A 17,317-nucleotide genomic window follows, 5' to 3' on the forward strand; every position below is an offset into this window, starting at 1 on the left:
ACCTCATTAAGTTGCCTGTTTGTACCTTTCAAATCTGTACCCCTTTTGCTTCGGAGAACTTTTGATGAAGTCCCCATAAAATGTTTCAAATCGTTGTGAGCCCATTGCCCAGGCGAACCTCTAAGCCTAAATCAGCTCCTGGCAGCGCCACGCGCGGCCTGCAGAGGAAGAATTCTGGTTTCCACATGCTGGCTGCTCCGGGGCTGCCCGGCTGCGGGATTATTCGCTTTGCTCACATCAGCGCTCAGTGAAGCTCCCAGCAGTACCCTCTGCATTGTTAGGCGACAGAATGCCAGATAGGAGCAATTTCAGTTATATTTAAACTAAAAGCATGTTTTCAATTAAACAGGCTGTTTTAGAAAATATGTTAAGTTTACGTACATATTTACCCCTTCAAGGATAATTTAAGGATAGAATATGTGGCTGCCAATTTTTTTTCATGTTTTACATAGGGGCTAATGTCCAAGTATATTAGAAGCATATAAGAGATAGTGATTAAAATACATTGTATATTTTATACTATAGATAGATCAATTATCTTGTTTACATAAATTATGTCATGGTTTATATGAAGTTATGTCTCCATTTTGTACTCAGGTATCAAATTGATTGTAATTTCTTAAATTTCAAAGAATGTAACTCTTCTACATTTAATTCTTTTCCATTTTCCTCTCAGGAAAATGCCTTGGATCCCAAGACTATCTTGAGCTGGCTAACAGATTTCCTCAGCAGGCCTGGGAAGAAGCTCGACAGTTTTTCTTAAAAAAAGAAAAATAAAAAGTGCTTTGGTTGGTTCTACATTTGAGTACCCTCATTAATATTTCAAACTGCTCAAACAAACGTTCTAACTGTTCCTTAAGAAACTCATTTTCACATGTTTATACTCTCCCCCTGTACTGTAGATATGGTATATACTTTGAACTATTTATAATGACTGTAGATACTTCAGTGTTCTACTAGCTAAAACTCTGCAAGTTTATTTCATTTATATACAGTATTTTGCAGTTTGGTAACTTTAATCTTATATACTTTGCATTTGTAATATGTGTGAAAGTAGACACAAAATTAGCAAGTCTGTTTTGTTCTTGTAATAAAATAACTTATTCTGTTTGCAATGGTGACTTTTCTTGTCAAGGCAATTCGAATTTGAAAGGAGAATGCTAACTCCAACTCCGGAGGTAACTTAATTAAAGACTTAAAGTTAACCAGTTCAGAATTTCCCTCTTTAAGGTTTGGAGCAAAGACGTTTATAGCACTTTTACATGCTAATTACATATATGCTCTTCTGCGCCATTTGAAATGAATTCAGAGCCTCGATCATCGGTCTGCCTACACTTGCATCCCAGACAGCGCAGAGCCTCCGCCACAGTGCGAGTTGACGTTCTTCTCCAGAATCAAGTCCAGGTCCAAAAACATCAGCCGTAGTGAATCACCCTGAAGTATCTCTGACGGAATCGTGACCTGAAGCCCCGTGGCTCTGGACAGGGATGTTGACCTGGTCTGTCCTGTTCTCGCCGCTGCTGCCCGGGAGGCCGGTGGCCAGCGCTAAGCCGGGCACTGAGTGACATCGGTAATCTCTTCTGTCGGATAAGGATCAAACACTACCAAGAACAAAGATCTGGCTGGAAGAATTGTTCCGAATATGTATCAGATTCAAGACTGGGGCCGGGGGACTAGAAAACAGAAGTTTCTTCCTTTTTTCAGAAGCAAGCCCACCTCCTGACTTTAGTTCGGACAGAAGTCCCCCGCGTGAGTGGTTTTTACTGGTTTACAAATCAAGAGAAAGGGGAGGTCCAACTTCAAAACCCAAAGCAGAAGGCGAACCTCACCCCCGACCGACCGGACGGGCGGGTGCGGAGAGGAAACGTAAGGTGTTGGTAAGATTCGCTGAAAGACGCTTCTCGACAACGTAAGCTGCTCGTCTAGTCGGAAATCTACCCAAAAGCCTCAAGGAACGGCGTCAGCGGTGACTACCATCCACGCTCGCAAGTAAGCGTGCGAGCGAGCGGATGGCTTCGCCGCCCTGGGCCCCCGGGCGGCGTCGCGGCCAGAACCTGCCCGAGGGAGCAGCCGGTGCGCGTCCCTCCCGGCCTGGGCCGAGCCGGGCCGGGGGGACCTCGCCGCCGCCGCCCTGCCCTCCCGGCGCCGCTGCAGGACCGCGGGTCGCTTCCCTCGGGCTCCCTGTCAGCTCTCCACCCTTGGGTCTCGGTAGCCCGGGAAGGGGTCACTCCCCACTGCCCGTGCTTCCGCTCCCCTCCCTGCTCCCGCGCCCCGACTCGGCGGACTCCTTCGGTACCGGAGCCCCACGCGCGCGGGGCTCCGCTCATTCCCGGACCGTGCCCGCCAGCCAGCGGATGGCCTGCTTGACCAGCAGGTCCCGGGGCTGGGCTCACCTGGCCCTCCCGCCTTTCGGACACGATTGCCGCGGGGCCAAAACTTGCCTTTTACGTGGCGCCATTCCCCACCCAGATCCCCACCGGGACCCCAGAGGGGTCTGTCCTTGTGCCCCTTCTCTCCCAGTACCAGTCGGGCTCCATTGTCTGCACCTCCGCGCACAGCCTCTGCCACCCGGGCGCTAGTCTGCAGTTGCTCACATAGTCCTCTTCCTGCAGCGAGTCTGTACCTTGGAGAAAGTTCGCCTCTACATCAATCAGACCCGCGTGTAAAAGCCTCTCATATTCATCAGTTTAGTAAGCTCTAAATTTCCTGCTTTTATCACATCTCCATTGCAACATCTCTGCAAAGAGATTATTATTCATTCATGGTTTCCTCTCCCCAGCCCACTGCTATTCAGGTGACTCTCTTGCTCTCTTTGCTAAGAGGGAAACAGCCAAGTAAATGTGTGGGGATTTTTTGCCCCTCCCCCAAGGCAGCAGTAGCAGAATCTCATGTTTACTTGAGAACAATTTTAGACAATGTCTCACTTTAACCCAATATTTGGAGCCCTGAAAGAACTGAACTTCAAGCCATTCCATATTCAAGAGTGGAAAGCTGGTTTCTGTGCTGCCACCCATTAAATACTGAAGTTTGTTGGGGATACTGGCACAGGGACTCTGAATTTTCCAGAATGTGCAGCCTTTCAGCACATACTAAATTTTGTGGTATAATAGCCATAACCTTTTCCATCTCTGGGAGTCCCCTTTGCTGCCTCGATTCCATAGAGCTCTCCAAACGATTAGGTAAATGGGCACAGAGTATCTGAGTCTAAAGTGAATCTCCTTAAATAACGAACTCCCCTTTCCCACCCATTACCTCTTACTGAACTTTGTACGACACAATTGGCTGTCACTTTAAAAGTTCAGTGAACATAAAATACAACACTGGCCATTGTTGCAGCCAATTTAACCTACAAGAAAATCCCCATTGTATTACAAAAGATGTGCAAAGACGATCTGGGGACCATTAGAACTGATATTAAGGTAACTAACCATAGATCTGACGCCGCCAAGGAACCTCCATGGGAAAGGGTGGGCCTGGCTCATGGCAACGAACCTGCGGGAGAGGAGCTGCTGCCGCCGTGGAGTCATGCAGGCGGTTGGAGGCATCCTCACACACAGTAACCGCTGTCATCATTTCCCAACACCCAAAAGCAGACACGCTCAAATAAATACCGAAAGGAGGAATTAGATTTTTGATCTATGGATGATAAAAGAAGAGATGACTGCAACTGGATGTTTCCACTGGCAGCACTAAACTCCTGTCGTCTGTCAAAAGCAAAAATTCAGAGCTAATTACAACCACCATTAGTGAAACTCTTCTGTATTCAAGAACCCATTTCCTTTTTTGAAATGGCGAAACCTAACATTCTGAATAAATCAAAAGTTGTCTCAAGTAAGATTAGTTGGGAGTGTAGCCCACCACAAGGTAAAAGGAAATATCTCTATTTCTGTTTGGGAGGGAATGGTCTAAGTTAAGGGAATGAAGCCTCAAAGAATAACCCGGATTATTAAAACCGTTTCTGGATACTTAAGAGGTAAAGCTGGTCCTCATTAACCCTACATAGCTCTCCTCTTATCTGTAAGTTTGCAGCACCATTTTATAAACCCCAAAGAAGGGGCATGTTCTCTTTAATATTTGTGCTGGCATCACCTGGACTTTCAGGAAGCAAAACAGAGATGTGGCTTCATTTCCACACCTCCCCCCACGTGCAGTGATTGCCAGCCGGTCCTGCAGCCGCCCATGCCCCACGGGGGAGCAGGGACGCCCGGGGATGACGGAATCCGGCCGTCAGCTCTGCCGGGAAACCTGCCGGGGCCCCGGGCCTCCTAGCAGCCCGGGGCTTTTAACAGAAGGCACCTCCTCTGTGCCGCGACCACAGGCGCCCCTCAGACACATTTCTCGTCACCAGACTCTACCTGAGTTAAGAAGGCGACTGTCCTCTACTCAGGGCATTGCCGTCTTTCAAAACCAAATCCTGAGCAAATAAGGATATACTTGTGGGTCATTGAACTCAAGGGACAAGGAAACGGAAACCCAATCCGGAGGTCCTTCAGGAGCCGTGGGTTGGCTGGCGGCTGGCAGACGCACGCCCACCAGTGCGGCTGCCAAAGGGTTAAATATTTGAAGGTAAAACCTGAGCCTGCGTTTTGTGTGCTTGCCCGGGGCTGCTGGAGATTCGGTATCTCTCGGTTATTTCCTGCGACCTCTAAAGCCAGTTTTCAAGAAAACAAGTGGCAGGGTTTGAAATGTCACACCGAGTGACCTGGGCCATCCCCGCCCCTGCATTCGGGTCTGGAAAGAAAATAAACCAAAGACACGCCAGACTGGTTCTGGTGGACTCGCGGCCGGCGGGGCCCTATGGCTCCCGCGCTGTATCGCTTGCAGGTGATGCCGGCGCAGATAAGGGGCCGCCGCGCGCCTGTCCTCCGTCTAGACGAGAATTAATAACCGGCGAGACCCCCGAGCAGTGCCCAGGACGCCCCGTGCGCCCAGCCCGTGGGGCCCCCAAGACCGACAGGAGGGCCCGGGGCCCCAGGCAACCAGGGTCTCCGGGAACCGCAGTCGCCCTCGCGTGCCTGACCTCAGGCCCGAGTCCGCCCCACGGCGGCCACCAGAGAGTCTCGGCTTCCCGCCTGAACGGGGTCGCCCCGCCCGCCGTGCGCGCTCCAGGGGGCAGCTTCTCGGAGGCGAGGGGCGCCGCAGGGGGCGCGCCGCTTCCGGCCGGCCTCGCGCTCACGCGCACTGGGACCGCGCGGGGCGAGGGACGCAGCCCCGCCCCTCGCACTACGTCCCGCCAATCCGCGCCGGGCCCGGCTACGCGCGGTGTCCAATCCTCGCTGGGCCGCCCGCCGCGCGTCGCCCAATCGCGGCCCGGCGGGCTGGCGGGAACACGCGGGCCCGCGGCGCGCGAGGCGAGGCGCGAGGACGGCGCGAGGCCCGACCCGCGGCGCCGGCAGCACACAGGAGCAGCCTCGCACCCGGTTATTATTTTTTTTTTATTAAGATGAAAATATTCGTCCCACTATGAACTGGCTGTCCTTACAATAAATAACAATAACTTACGTTCTGTCCGTCAAAGGCTCACACGCTCCGTCCTCCGTCGACTGATAAATTAAACATTTTTCAAGGTAAGTCTCGTTTCTACTTTTTCCAGCAATCATGCGCTTTGGGGGGCTGCGGTCTGCTCCTCTCGGCTGTCCCGTCCTCTCCCCGCTGGGGCCCCGGAGCCGCAGGGGTGCGCACGCGGGGAGAGGAGAGGGCAGGGTTCAGGCTAGTAAATCCCCAAGTCTGGTTCTGAGAAAATACAAGTCCGCCGAGCAGGGTTCTCCAGCCTGGCGAAAGCAGGTGCGTCCTGGCGCTCGAGGCCGTCTTGACGCTTCTCTCTGTCCTTCCTCTTTAAATAACAACAACAACAATTACAAAGGCGAGAGCTTGCAGCAGGCACGGCCTGAGCGCGGGCGAGTCTCATGCAGGGAGCATGCGCGGTCCGCGGGCGGGGGTCCCCTCACGTCTCCACCGGACTCGGCACCATGCTGTTGGGCGTGTCGGGGAGCTGCGAGGACAGGGAGGTCACGTCGCTGCCGGAGGAGTTGCCCAGGGAGCCGGACTCAGAGAAGGAGACCTGGGGGCACCAGGCAGGAGCGGTGAGGACGCGCCCGGGCCGGGGCTCCGAGGGGGATGCCCCTTGGGGACGCGCCGCAGGCTGGGGGACAGCGGGCAGGTCCCCAAGCGCCCGCAGGGGTATCAGGACGGGGGTGCGGGCTGGTTGATCCCTCGACCTCTCCTGAGAGCGGTTAATCCAGGGAGACCTGGTTCCGAGCGCAGGACGGGCTGGGGCGCCGGGTGCGGCCGCAGCCCTCCCCTCCCACCAACCAGCAGCTCGCCCGCGGGAGCCCCGCTCCCCTCCCCCGGCTACATCTCTAAATCCCAGCCGGAGCCCTGAGGCCGCTCGGGCAGGCCAGGGCCTCACCAGCTGCTGGAAGGCGGGTTGGTCCAGGTCACTCTGCAGCGCGAACTCGCTGAGCGTTTTCCACGGCGGCTGGTACGTCTGCACCTCGACCGCGCTGCCCTGCACGGCGCTCTCGTGGCGGATGGGGCTGCCCGCCACCAGGGGCGTCCCGGTCAGGCCCTGGAGGCTCTTCGGGGCAAGCAGAAGTAGGGGTGGGGCGCGCTCCGGTTAGGTCTCGAGTTTCCCGCCCCCTTTAAGACTGAGGCCCTGGGCACTGGCTCGCAATTTGCAGCCTGACGCGGTTTGCGGGGAGACGCGCCAGCGACCGCGCCCGTGACGGGGAAGCCGTCCTTCCCCAGCGAAGACACCCGGGGCCCGCACCCCCGCCCCCGCGGGCCGGCCTCCGTGCCGGGAGCTTCGGGCCAAGGGAGCCCGAGGCCTGGGACCGCACGCTCGCCCGGGACGGGGGACACGATCGGCCCGGCGTCCGCTCCAGCGACCCCAACTCGGGTCGGCCGCTGGGGTCCGGGAACCCGAGCTCAGATACAGTAATTAGGGGGCCCTGGAGCCCGCAGGGAAGCCCTGCTCTGACGGCCAAGGCGCAGGCCATCGGGAGGGCCCCGTTGCCCCGTTTGCCCAGAGCCTGCCCAGAGAAGGGCGCGCCGACGCGGGCGCCCCCGCGCCCCACCCGCCCTCCGGCCGCGGTTCCTCACCGTCTTGTCGTTGTGCTGCTGCTGCTGCAGCTGCTTCATGAGGATGGATTTCTTCTTGTCCTTGCAGCGCTTGTTCTGGAACCAGACACGGATGACCCGCGGGCTCAGCCCGGTCATCTCCACCAGCTGCTCCTTCATGAGCGCGTCGGGCCGCGGGTTGGCGGCGTAGCAGGTCCGCAGGGTGTGCAGTTGCTTCTCGTTGAGGACGGTCCGCACGCGGGTCGTCTTCTCCGCCTGCTTGTGCACGTGCGGGCGCAGCGCGGGCTGCCGGCCAGACCCCGGCTCTGCGCGGAAGGGGCGCGCAGTGAGCGGGGACCCGCCCGCCCCGCGCCCAGCCCGCCGAGCCCTCCGCCCCACTTCGCTCCTCTTTCATTGTCTGATTTCGTTGCGTCGTTCGTCTCCCTTTCGGTCCGTTCGCTCCACCCGAAGGCGGTGCTCACCGCCGTCCCTTCCGGGTCCACGACCCGCCGCGCAGAGCGACCTCCCCGAGCGCGGCAGCGGCCGCCGCAGGCCGAGCCTCCTGCACTTACGCCCGCGGGGGCCCGGGGCCCGGGGTCGCCCTCCGGAAAGAGCCCGGGTTTCGAAGGAGCGGGATGGAGGCGCCCCGGGGATCTGGAGGTGCAGGGGAGGGAGCCCCGCGCAGCCCCAGCGCCCTCCTGCTCGAATTTGGGGGCTTGTCTGCCGCTCCCCGGGGCCTTCGAGAGGCCTCCCCCCTCGTTCAGGGGCCACGTGGACCGGGCCGTGGTCGTCGGGTCTGAGCTCGGCTCCTCCCTTAAGGCCCCGGGGGTCCCGGCCCAGCCTCCGACAACATTGCCCTCGCCCGGCCTTGGGTTCTCTCCACCCGGGAAGAGGCCCGATTCCCGCGGCCCGAGGCAAGCAAAAGGGAGATGCCAGCCCGCGTGCGCCGACACCGGCTCCTTCCCACCCGCGTCCGCACCGCGTCTGCACACCCACGGATTCCTGCCGCACGGGCTCAGCGTGTTCCCCCACCCTCCCCCCGGGCAGGGACTACGGATAAATATTTACAAACAGCCCCTCCAGCCGAGTAAATCCCCGTACGGCGGAGGGAAAGGAGGGCCAGAGGGGCGGAGCCGCGCCAGACCACACAGCACCCGCCGGCCGGCGCAGCCCGGCCAGGGCCCGGCACCCTCCCGGCGCCCTCGGCCCCCTCAGGACCCACAGCCTCCCCTGCAGGGTGCAAGGGGTGCCTGGGACTCCGCTCCCTCTCCACCGATGAGCATGTGGCTCAGTTTGTTCATCAAACTGGGCCTCAAAACACAGCTTTTCGTTGGGCGGTGGGTCTTCAGAGCCGCCTGGCCGGCGGAGCCAGCCCCCCGCGCAACCTTTCACCTCGGGGCAGCCGCCCCTGAGAATCCCGCTGTCATTCCCACTCGTGCTCCCCGCACCGGGCCCCACGTGTCCCAACACGGAGAACACAGCTCTCCACAGTCCCCCGCACGCACACGCTCCTGCTCTCCGTCCTGGCTCAGGGGAGCCCACAGACGGTGTCCCCGCACAAACACCCCGCCGTGTTCCCAGCACGCAGTTCTGCGGTCACACAGGAACCCACGAGGGACAACCTTCAGTCCCAGCGCCAGACTCTCCCGCGGATGCGGCTCACCTGGCAGGTGTAAGCCCCGCGCCGGGAGCGGGCCTGGGCTGCGCGGGCTGCCGGCTGCGGTGCGCTCCAGCAGGAGGCCGTGGTCCGCGCGGCACAGCAGCTCGTGCTCCCGCAGCGAGAACTCATCGCCGGGCAGCAGCTGGCGGCTGCACACCGAACAGCGGAAGCACTCGATGTGGTACACGCTGTCCCGCGCCCGCATCACCAGGTCGCTGCTGCTGAAGCCCACCTGGCACTTGGCGCACTTGATGCCGAACAGCCTGCGGGCGTGGGGCGGGCGGTCAGCGGCCCTCGGGACTCCAGGCCGCGCTCCTTCGCGTGGGGACCGCCGTCCCGAGGGCCGGGCCCCGGGGTCCCCGGGGTCCCCGCTGCCTCACCTGACGTAGTCCCGTTTACAGTAGGTTTTCCCGTCTCTCACGAAGCACGTGCATGTCTCGTCCAGGTACTGGCTGCACTCGGCGCACTTGAGGCAGGCGGCGTGCCACTCGAGGTCGGGGGACACCCGCAGGATGAACTGGTCGTGGATCTGACTCCCGCAGCCCACGCACGTGGCTGTGCCTGGCTTCTCTGCCGGGAAGGGCTCAAGTCAGGCCCGGCTGCGGACCCGCCTTGGCCGTCCTGGCCCGCCCGGCAAGAGAAAGGAAGCGGACTTTCTAAAGGTCCGGAAAATTGGAAATGAAAACAAAAACATAATTTGTAAAGCCTCCCTCCCCCCCAAAAAAACAATTTAATAACATTCATTTGGAAACAGTCGTTTTATCGATTTCTGTTGTAGCTAAAAGCTACGGTCGTAGCCGCGGAGAAAGTGCAAGGACACGTAAGCTCTGCAGACCCACCGCGTCCGCACCGAGCGGGCGGGACGCGGGCCCCCCTCCCGCGGCGGCGCCCACCGGCCCCGGCCCCGCGTCGGCCTCAGCGCAGGCTGCTCGCATCCTCGCTGACATTTCTTGGTTGAAATGTCCCAGATCAAGCTGGAGAAATAGTCCTTATTTGAAATAACCGAAAGACCAGCGAGCAGACTAGAGCGCCACACCGCTAAATCACGCCTAATTGCCTTAGCGCAGAGCAGAAGCAGATTTTGCAGCCTGAGGCCAGCCTTGCAGGCTTGCGAAAGAGGATTTAGTTATGAATTAAAACAGCAGGATTCCAACGGATAAGTCATCCTGCAGGAGAAAGCCATTCGTTTTGCTTTTTCTCGCCCTGTGTCCTGTCAAATAGAAGCCACTTGTAGAATCCGTTCAACATTCTCCTGCAGCAGAAATACCGCACGTTAGGCACAAACCCACCCACGCCCACGCCCAGAGAGGACTTACTCTTGGAAGGATCCCCCATAGCACCCAGGAAAGGATAATGGAAAAGAATATCCACCATGCAGACAGACGTGTGTGCCAGGAGCGCGCCGGGCGGAGGACGAGGGTCGCGCGCCCCGCCGGCTCTTTGCTAACTAACTCGGGCCCCGCGGACTTGCAGGACCGACCGCACCGGCCCGCACGCAGCATTACGTCAGCACGCAGTCGCCGGCTGGGCGGGGGCGGGACCTGCGGCGTCACCAGCCTCCCCCGAACCGGGGTGCGGGGGTGGTGGTGGGGACCCGCGGCGGGTGGGCGGGCGCCCTGGGTGGAGGGCGGGGGTGACGCAGGATTGGCTGCAAGGAAAGGGGCGGCCTGATTGGCCGGAGTGAACAATGGAGCGCAACCCCCTCCCTGAAATCTGGTGGGAGCCTCCGGGCTGGGGCCGGGTGTCGGGGCTGGACCCCGAGTCCGCTGCTGCGCGCCGCCTTCGGGACCTTCGGCGCTGCTCCCCCGGCGCACTTGAGTGCGCAGAGGGATACCTGGGGAGTGTTGGGGGCCTCGCCTGTAAATGCTCCCTTTCATAAATGAGAAATAAAGATTTTAAAAAATCCACTCTTTTGGGACCGGAGCTGGGGGAAGAGGGTGCGTTTGGACAGGACCATCCGCATCCTGCTGGTCACTTCTCTCCTCTTGGGCTCCTTTGTTCTCAGGGTCCAGTCCAGAGAGAGAGAGTTAGAGACCTAACGCGGGAGGGGGGCGGTGGGTAAACCCTCAGACTCCCCGTCGGCCTAAGGGGAAACTTCCCCGAGTCGGAGCCTGGGTGGGGAGCGCCGGCGCGCAGAACCCGGAGACGCTCCCGGATCCCGAGCCCAGCCTTGACGTGCGGTTTTTTCCGAGGGAGGGGTGGGGATGGTATTTTGACATTGATTTACCCCATTCAGCACCACCCCACCCCCCATACTACCGACAGTGCTGGAGTCGAGTGTGTTTCCCACTTCCAGAATTAAGGATTTTTATAAACTCTCCTGTTTCATTTCACAAACCAACTTAGAAGCAAATAACCAAGGAACAGTTGTGGTGCGCCGGGTAATTTACTGACTGTGCCATGCTGGTCCTTCCTCAGAAGACCCAGGACTTCGTTGCCGAGCCCAGGCACTTCTTTCTTTCAAAGACATCGCTGTGGGTTTTGTTTGTAAGTCTTCGGAGAGAACCCGTGAATTATAAAGACTGGCCCATGGTGTGGCAGTTTTTTCCCCCATTCAAAGGGGTGCGGAGGACTTGACGCGCGCCTGGATGGGGCGCTGTGAGCGCCCGGTGATGGACCACCTCCATCGGATCCCAGACCGGGGCCGAGGTCTCCGCAGGCCCCTCAGCCCTTTCGCTAAAAGCCTAAGGACGGTTGGCCTCAAGCTCTGGGCTGCGAGCCGGGAATGGCTGCAGCCAAGAGCGCAGGGAGAGGCTTTGCGCATAGCCGGGGCCAGGCCTCAATGCGCACAAACCTCTGCTCCGTGGCGCCCCGCCGCACAGCGCGTGAGCGGCCACGCGCCCGGCACTGTGCCCCGCGCTTCAAGCCGCTGGGCCTGTGGTCTCTCAAGGCTTTGAACACCGCCACCGCCTTTGGAACGTCTGGGCTTCTCCAGGGTCCAGTTCTTTCACACAGCGTCCCAGCGCTGTGCCAACAGGCCATTTCTTGCGTCTTTGGCCACTAGCGCTCATCTCGAACGTGTTGCAGCCGAAGGGGGAGGAGGAACGCTGCGAGGCTGCGTGAGGAGCGGGCCTCTGCGCGGGTGTCTGTGCCAGGCCACTGTGACCTCGGGCTTCTTACCTTCTCTGTTCCTCAGGGTCCCAGTCTGTGAAATGGGGGTAAAATTGACAGCTACCTCTGCAGTTGTGAGAGTGAAACTATTATGTGGACAAGGTGTAGAACAAAGGCTGGCACGCAGTTAACTGCGCCATCCGTGGTAAGTGTGGTAACCATCACACTGGCCGTGTCTCCGAGTCGGGAGCCTCTGCGTGCGGCGCGCCTTTCCTGTGCGTGGCGCCTGTGTGCGCCGGGGCCCGGGAGCTCCTGCGGGCCGCGCACGCACACCCACACGCAGGCGCAGCTTCCCGTTCTGACCCACCCAGGAGACCTTCGCCTGCTCGCAGCTGCGCTGTCTCCTATTTTTCATAGAATTCCCACGCGGGGCCTCACCTAGGTCCTCCACATCATCATCGTCGTCATGTCCAACGTACTGGGCTGTAATGGGGCCACCTCCGCACACATGGCTGCCCTTATCCTCAACCATCCTAGCAAGGAGTTACCGTTGTTAAAATCCCCGCTATGTCACAGATGGGGAAACCGAGGCTTGGAGAGGTTCAGCAGTTCGTCGTAGGTAGCAGAGCTAGTGGCGCCAGGATTTGAACCGCACTGCCCATCTCCGGAGCGCGCTTGAGGAACCCCTGCGCCCTGCCTGGCCTCCGGGACACTCCAGAGGGCTTGCCCCAAGCGCAGCATCCCCTCCCCCCCCCACGCCGCCCCCAGAGGAAGCTGCTGCATTAGTCCTCACCACGAGTGTCAGAAAGAAAACGGAGGTCCGGTGGCCTGGCAAACAGCCTGTAAGTGACACAGAGGGAGGTGGCAGCCAGGTCCCCGGGCCCAGACCAGGCCTCTTCCCGCGGGAGGCCCTGGGCGTCGCAGGACCCAGCCGCTCCTCTGGCCCCTGCCTCCATCCTCCTCCCAGCGGACACCGTTAGGCCCCCATTTTTCTGCAGAGAAGTTGGAGGGGTTGTATCGAACAGACGGCAAAGGGCCTGGGCTGGGACATTCACACAGTCACCTGCGAGGCTTCTGAGAGTTGGGTTGGGGGTGGGAAGGGTGTTTTTCATTCTTTCCGATTCACACCACGTTTCAGAGAAGCAGCTGAGGCCTGGGCAGAGGAGCAAGCTTGCAAAGTCAGGGTCAGCCTCCAGGCCCCCCAGTATCCAAGTCCCTGTTCTCTCCAAGGTTCCCTTGCCTGCCCCCCTCCTAACTCCCTTTGAGCGAACAGGTACCCTGTGCCCTGCTGAGCCCTTCTGCCCCCTTCCTGGGCCCCGACAGGCACTGAGCACTTGCTGCAGGCCAGGCCCCGGGCTAAGCCATCGCAGACTGTCTCAAATAAAACGTAGGCTGCAGGCCCCAAAAGCCTGCCCTACCCCTTGAGCATACCAGAAACAAACCAACCAGTCACCTTACAAGCTAATACAACTACTAAGAGGTGGATCGAGACTTACGCCCACTAGTCCGTGAGACTAGTTAGGAACTTGTGCTCCTTGAGTCTGTCCAGATGGGAATGGCCTTGCTCGCTCATTTGTTTGTCTCTTTGTTTACAGTGGATGTGTGTCAACGTCAGTCTGTAGTAAGAAACCCTCTCTCTACAGCATGTTTGTCCCTGGGGAATCAGTAGGGTTCTTTTACAAGGGTGTCAACAAAACGAGCCCTCACCCCCCGCCCCCTTTAACATATGGGAACCTTTGTTTCCTTTCAAATCCCATGCGGGAAGGAGCTGGCAGGATAACCCACCAGGCCTCGATCTTGGGAGGGGAGGGGCCGTGGGAAGGAGCTGTGCCTGGTGGCTTCTGGGAAACTTGCATCCTTCCTGCCTCTCCCGGAGGTGGAACCCCAGCCGACTGGCTGGCCGAGGAGGGGTTCTGAGTAGTCTGGCAGCTCCTCTGTCTGCACAGACGTGTGGATGTGCCACAGGTTTAGGCTTTGCAGACTTTGGAGCCAGTCACAGCCCCTTTACTAATTATAGATGGTTGCCTTTAGCATACTAATACAAATGAAAAATGGGTTATCGAATATATTCTCAAACATGAAGATGCCTCTTCATAAAGTTATTGTCATAATCATTTGAAGGTTTAGAAGGATTTTTTAAAATTCTTTCTTATGCACAGTCATAAGAAGCTAAATATGTGCGTTTTCTCCTTCATAACAAGGACCAACACACTCATGTTCTATTTTGTTTATTTGTCATCCTGAAACAAATTGGAATTATAAATACCTTCAAATGCTTGGCTCTAGTCAAAGCCCATCAAGCAACAATTTTTTTCAAAAGAACCTGTAAAGGATCCTCTTTCACTGGAAAACATCTTCTGGAAGCTAAAGCTACCAGCAGATTCCAAAAATAGATACTAAGTGAGATAATAGAATCTGGGTTGTCAGCCCTTGTCCAGTGGGATTATCCAATGTCTAATCATGCACAGATTGCGATCAATGTGATGGTGGAGGGGCCTTAATCCTATTCAGAGGGACTCCAGTCAGATTTTCATCTGCTCTGAATGTGTAATTGGGTTGGAGGCAGCAGAAAAGCAGCTTGTACCAGATTTTGCCGCATCACCGTGATGAGGTCTATTTTGATCAGCTTGAGTTATGGACAATATAAATTATTTATAGCCACTTTAGACATGCCTTATGCTTGTAAAGACCTTCAGAACAAATAATAACGCTCCTCTTGCTGTTGTAGGCTGAATCCTGGTGTCCACATCTGTAAAAAGCAAGGAAGAGAGATTAAAGGCTGGTAGACTCATCAAGTACTGACTGAACATTACGAGGGCCAAAAGGTTGGGCGAGGCTGATGGAGGAGGCTGCCTGATGCTCAAGAACAATCCCAGCCCCGAGGCTTTTGCTCTGGATGGGAAGATGGGCGCAGGCCCCGCCGTGCTCCGGAGCCCCAAGAAGGCAGGAAGTGGTGAGGCCCAGACAACCAGGCACAGAGGAGGATTCCCCATGGCCTAGGCAGGGTTCCACTTCACCAAATAACCCACATAAAATAACTCTATTTTCGTTAAAACTTAAGAGATAGACTCAAAAAATGCAAGAGAAGGCTCACCCTCAGATTAAGTTTATTTGCTCTGAGAAGTGGGACTATACCAGTTCTCTATTTTCTTCTTTGCATGTTTTTAAAATTATTAATTGTTGTAACTCTATACTATGACTGTAGAGGGAAAATACCCAAACTGATATATTTTTTTAACAGAAAGGTAAAATGAGCCCTCACTAACCAGAGACTGAGGTGGGGATTGAACTGGCTTTGTAGGACAGTGGTTCTCAGGCTTTTGGAATTCAAGAACCAAGAGAAAAGCAACAGGGACATCACATGGGACTACCTCTATCCATGATGCCAAGGGAGACATAAAACAAAACACAACAACAACAACAACTACTATCTATTATCATAATTTCATGTAGGAGGAAACATATTGACACCAAAATAGAAAAACCCAGTTTCAGAATAGAGTCCTTTCCATTAGACTTGGTGAAAAACTCATTCCATCATCCCAATTTTTCTCATGTGGCTGCGAAATGCTAAAAATTTCATCGTGGGCTGAAATCAGGAACCAGCAGGGCAGAGTCTTGAAAATGAGGAGGACGCACCCAGCAGTAGGCACCTGGCAGCAAAGCAGGAAAGCAGGACTGAGCTCGACGTGTGGGCGCCATGGGAAGGCTAGAGCGTCTCCCTGGCGCCAACACCCTCGTCCTAGTTTGACGGTGTGAGGGGGGAAGTGTGGAGGCGCCTGGGGGCCAAGTGACGGTTCAGTTCTTAAGGACTCCATCATGGACGTCACCAGAAATCCCTTTTCTAAGCGCTGAGTAAGGCAGACGTCACCCCTCCCCTTTCTCGTGGAAGAGCAGACTCTGGGACAAGTGTCTTTCATTAAATCTGTGAGACCAGGGGTGGGATCAGTCTCCTGCCAGCCAAGAGCTCCCAGAGGACAAAGTTGTCGGTTCCCTGAAAAGGCTGGTTAATGGCCTTAGAGGGAAGGACGGCCACCCGGTGGGACCTTCGTCTGTGTCTCTCGGCCACCTGCACCCATGAAAGTCCTAGTGTCCATTTCTGCCTGTAGGTATTTGTGAAGATAGACATGTTTTATTAGGCTCAGAATAAGACTTCAATATTTATGTGCAAATCTCCAGCTTCACTTCAGCATTATGAAGGCTAGTGACATGCAGGGTTAATTTGATAATGTAGGCAAGTTCCTTTGCCATTAATCCCATGAATCATACATGTCTCCTCTAAGAGCCTGAAATATGAATATTTTAATGCAAGTAAAGTATCAGGAGAATAAAATGTCACTAATTGGGACAAACCAGGAGAAGGTCAGAGTGTATTCTAGAAGATGTCACCTTGTATTCTAGAAACTCAAGGTCACCTTATATATGGTACGTACATTATATTAGATGCAGCCAAGTTCTGAAAGAATAGTTTTGGAAAATAATCACCTTTGCATGACTGTGGCTACCATCAGTTTGGTTAGTAAATTCTCATCTTCTGAACTTAAAATTGCAAAAGAATGCCTCAACTTATAATTGTCACATTTTGGGAGGGTTTCCCTACTCTCCAAGTGGGAATTTCTTGGATTGTCTGTACCTCTGATTAGCAGGGTCTTCTCCTTTTATGAAGTTTTCTCTCCCCTTGGGGAGAAAACATATATATATTTTTAAACAGTGAAATTTTTTTTACTTTTTTAACTTTATTTTTCAATCAAAGTTTACATTCACTATTATGATGTATTAGTTTCAGGTTATACAGCATAATAGTTAGACCAATCATATGCTTTACAAAGTGTTCCCCCTGATATTCCTAGTACCCAACTGGCACCATACACAGTTGTTACAGTATTATTGACTATATTCCCTGTACTATGTTTTACACCGGTTTTGTAAAAACTGCCTGTACTTCTCAATTTCTTCACCTTTTCACGCAGCTTCCCCCAAACTCCCTCTCTTCTGGCAACCTGTATCTACAAGTCTGTTTCAATTTTGGTGGTTTATTTTGTTCTTTTCCCCTGAGTGACTTATTTCACTTAACATAATACCCTCTAGGGCCATACATGCTGTCGTAAATGGTAAGAGTGCGTTCTTTTTCGTGGCCTAGTACCACTCCATCGTATGTGTGTACCACAACCGTTTGTGTCCACTCACTTACGTATGGGCATTTGGGTGGCGTTCACATCTTAGCTATTGTTAATAACGTTGCAGTGAGCGTTAGGTGCATGTCTTCTTTCAAATTAGTGTTTTGGATTTCTTCGGATGTGTATCAGGAATTGGAGTCACTGGGTCATGAGGCAGTTCTATTTCAACGTCTGTGAGTGCCCTCTATACTGTTTCCCACGGCGGCTGCACCGTCGGCATTCCCACCAGCAGTGCATGGGTGTTGCCCTTTCCCCACGTCCTCGCCAGCAGCTGTTTGTGGACTTACTGATGGCGGCCATTCTGACAGGGGTGAGGTGGTATCTCATTGTGGTTTTAAGGTGCATTTCTCTGATGATTAGTGATGTTGAG

General features: G+C 55.6%; 2 protein-coding genes across 3 annotated transcripts in view; one reads left to right on the forward strand and one right to left on the reverse strand.

Moving 5' to 3' along the window:
• SCAPER (S-phase cyclin A associated protein in the ER) overlaps nucleotides 1–1,061 on the forward strand; it is a 147,402-nt gene extending 146,341 nt beyond the window's left edge. For both annotated transcript variants that reach the window (XM_054588695.1, XM_054588704.1), the window contains exon 32: nucleotides 677–1,061. In XM_054588695.1, coding sequence (XP_054444670.1) covers nucleotides 677–777 — 101 coding nt within the window. In that variant the 3' untranslated portion in view covers nucleotides 778–1,061. The remainder of the gene's footprint in view (nucleotides 1–676) is intronic.
• A 4,883-nt stretch (nucleotides 1,062–5,944) lies between these two features.
• Nucleotides 5,945–10,093, reverse strand: ISL2 (ISL LIM homeobox 2). Its single transcript, XM_054588226.1, has 6 exons — nucleotides 10,036–10,093; nucleotides 9,100–9,289; nucleotides 8,723–8,982; nucleotides 7,102–7,385; nucleotides 6,410–6,577; nucleotides 5,945–6,061 (listed from the first exon to the last, which is right to left on the reverse strand). Exons 1-6 carry the CDS (start codon nucleotides 10,091–10,093, stop codon nucleotides 5,945–5,947), a joined length of 1,077 nt encoding a protein of 358 aa, XP_054444201.1.
• Nucleotides 10,094–17,317: the final 7,224 nt, after the last annotated feature.

The sequence above is a fragment of the Pteronotus mesoamericanus genome, unplaced genomic scaffold, assembly GCF_021234165.1.
Source record: "Pteronotus mesoamericanus isolate MK-2021 breed Mesoamerican mustached bat unplaced genomic scaffold, CSHL_Meso_final contig_1242, whole genome shotgun sequence".
In the NCBI taxonomy this organism is placed as follows: domain Eukaryota; kingdom Metazoa; phylum Chordata; class Mammalia; order Chiroptera; family Mormoopidae; genus Pteronotus; species Pteronotus mesoamericanus.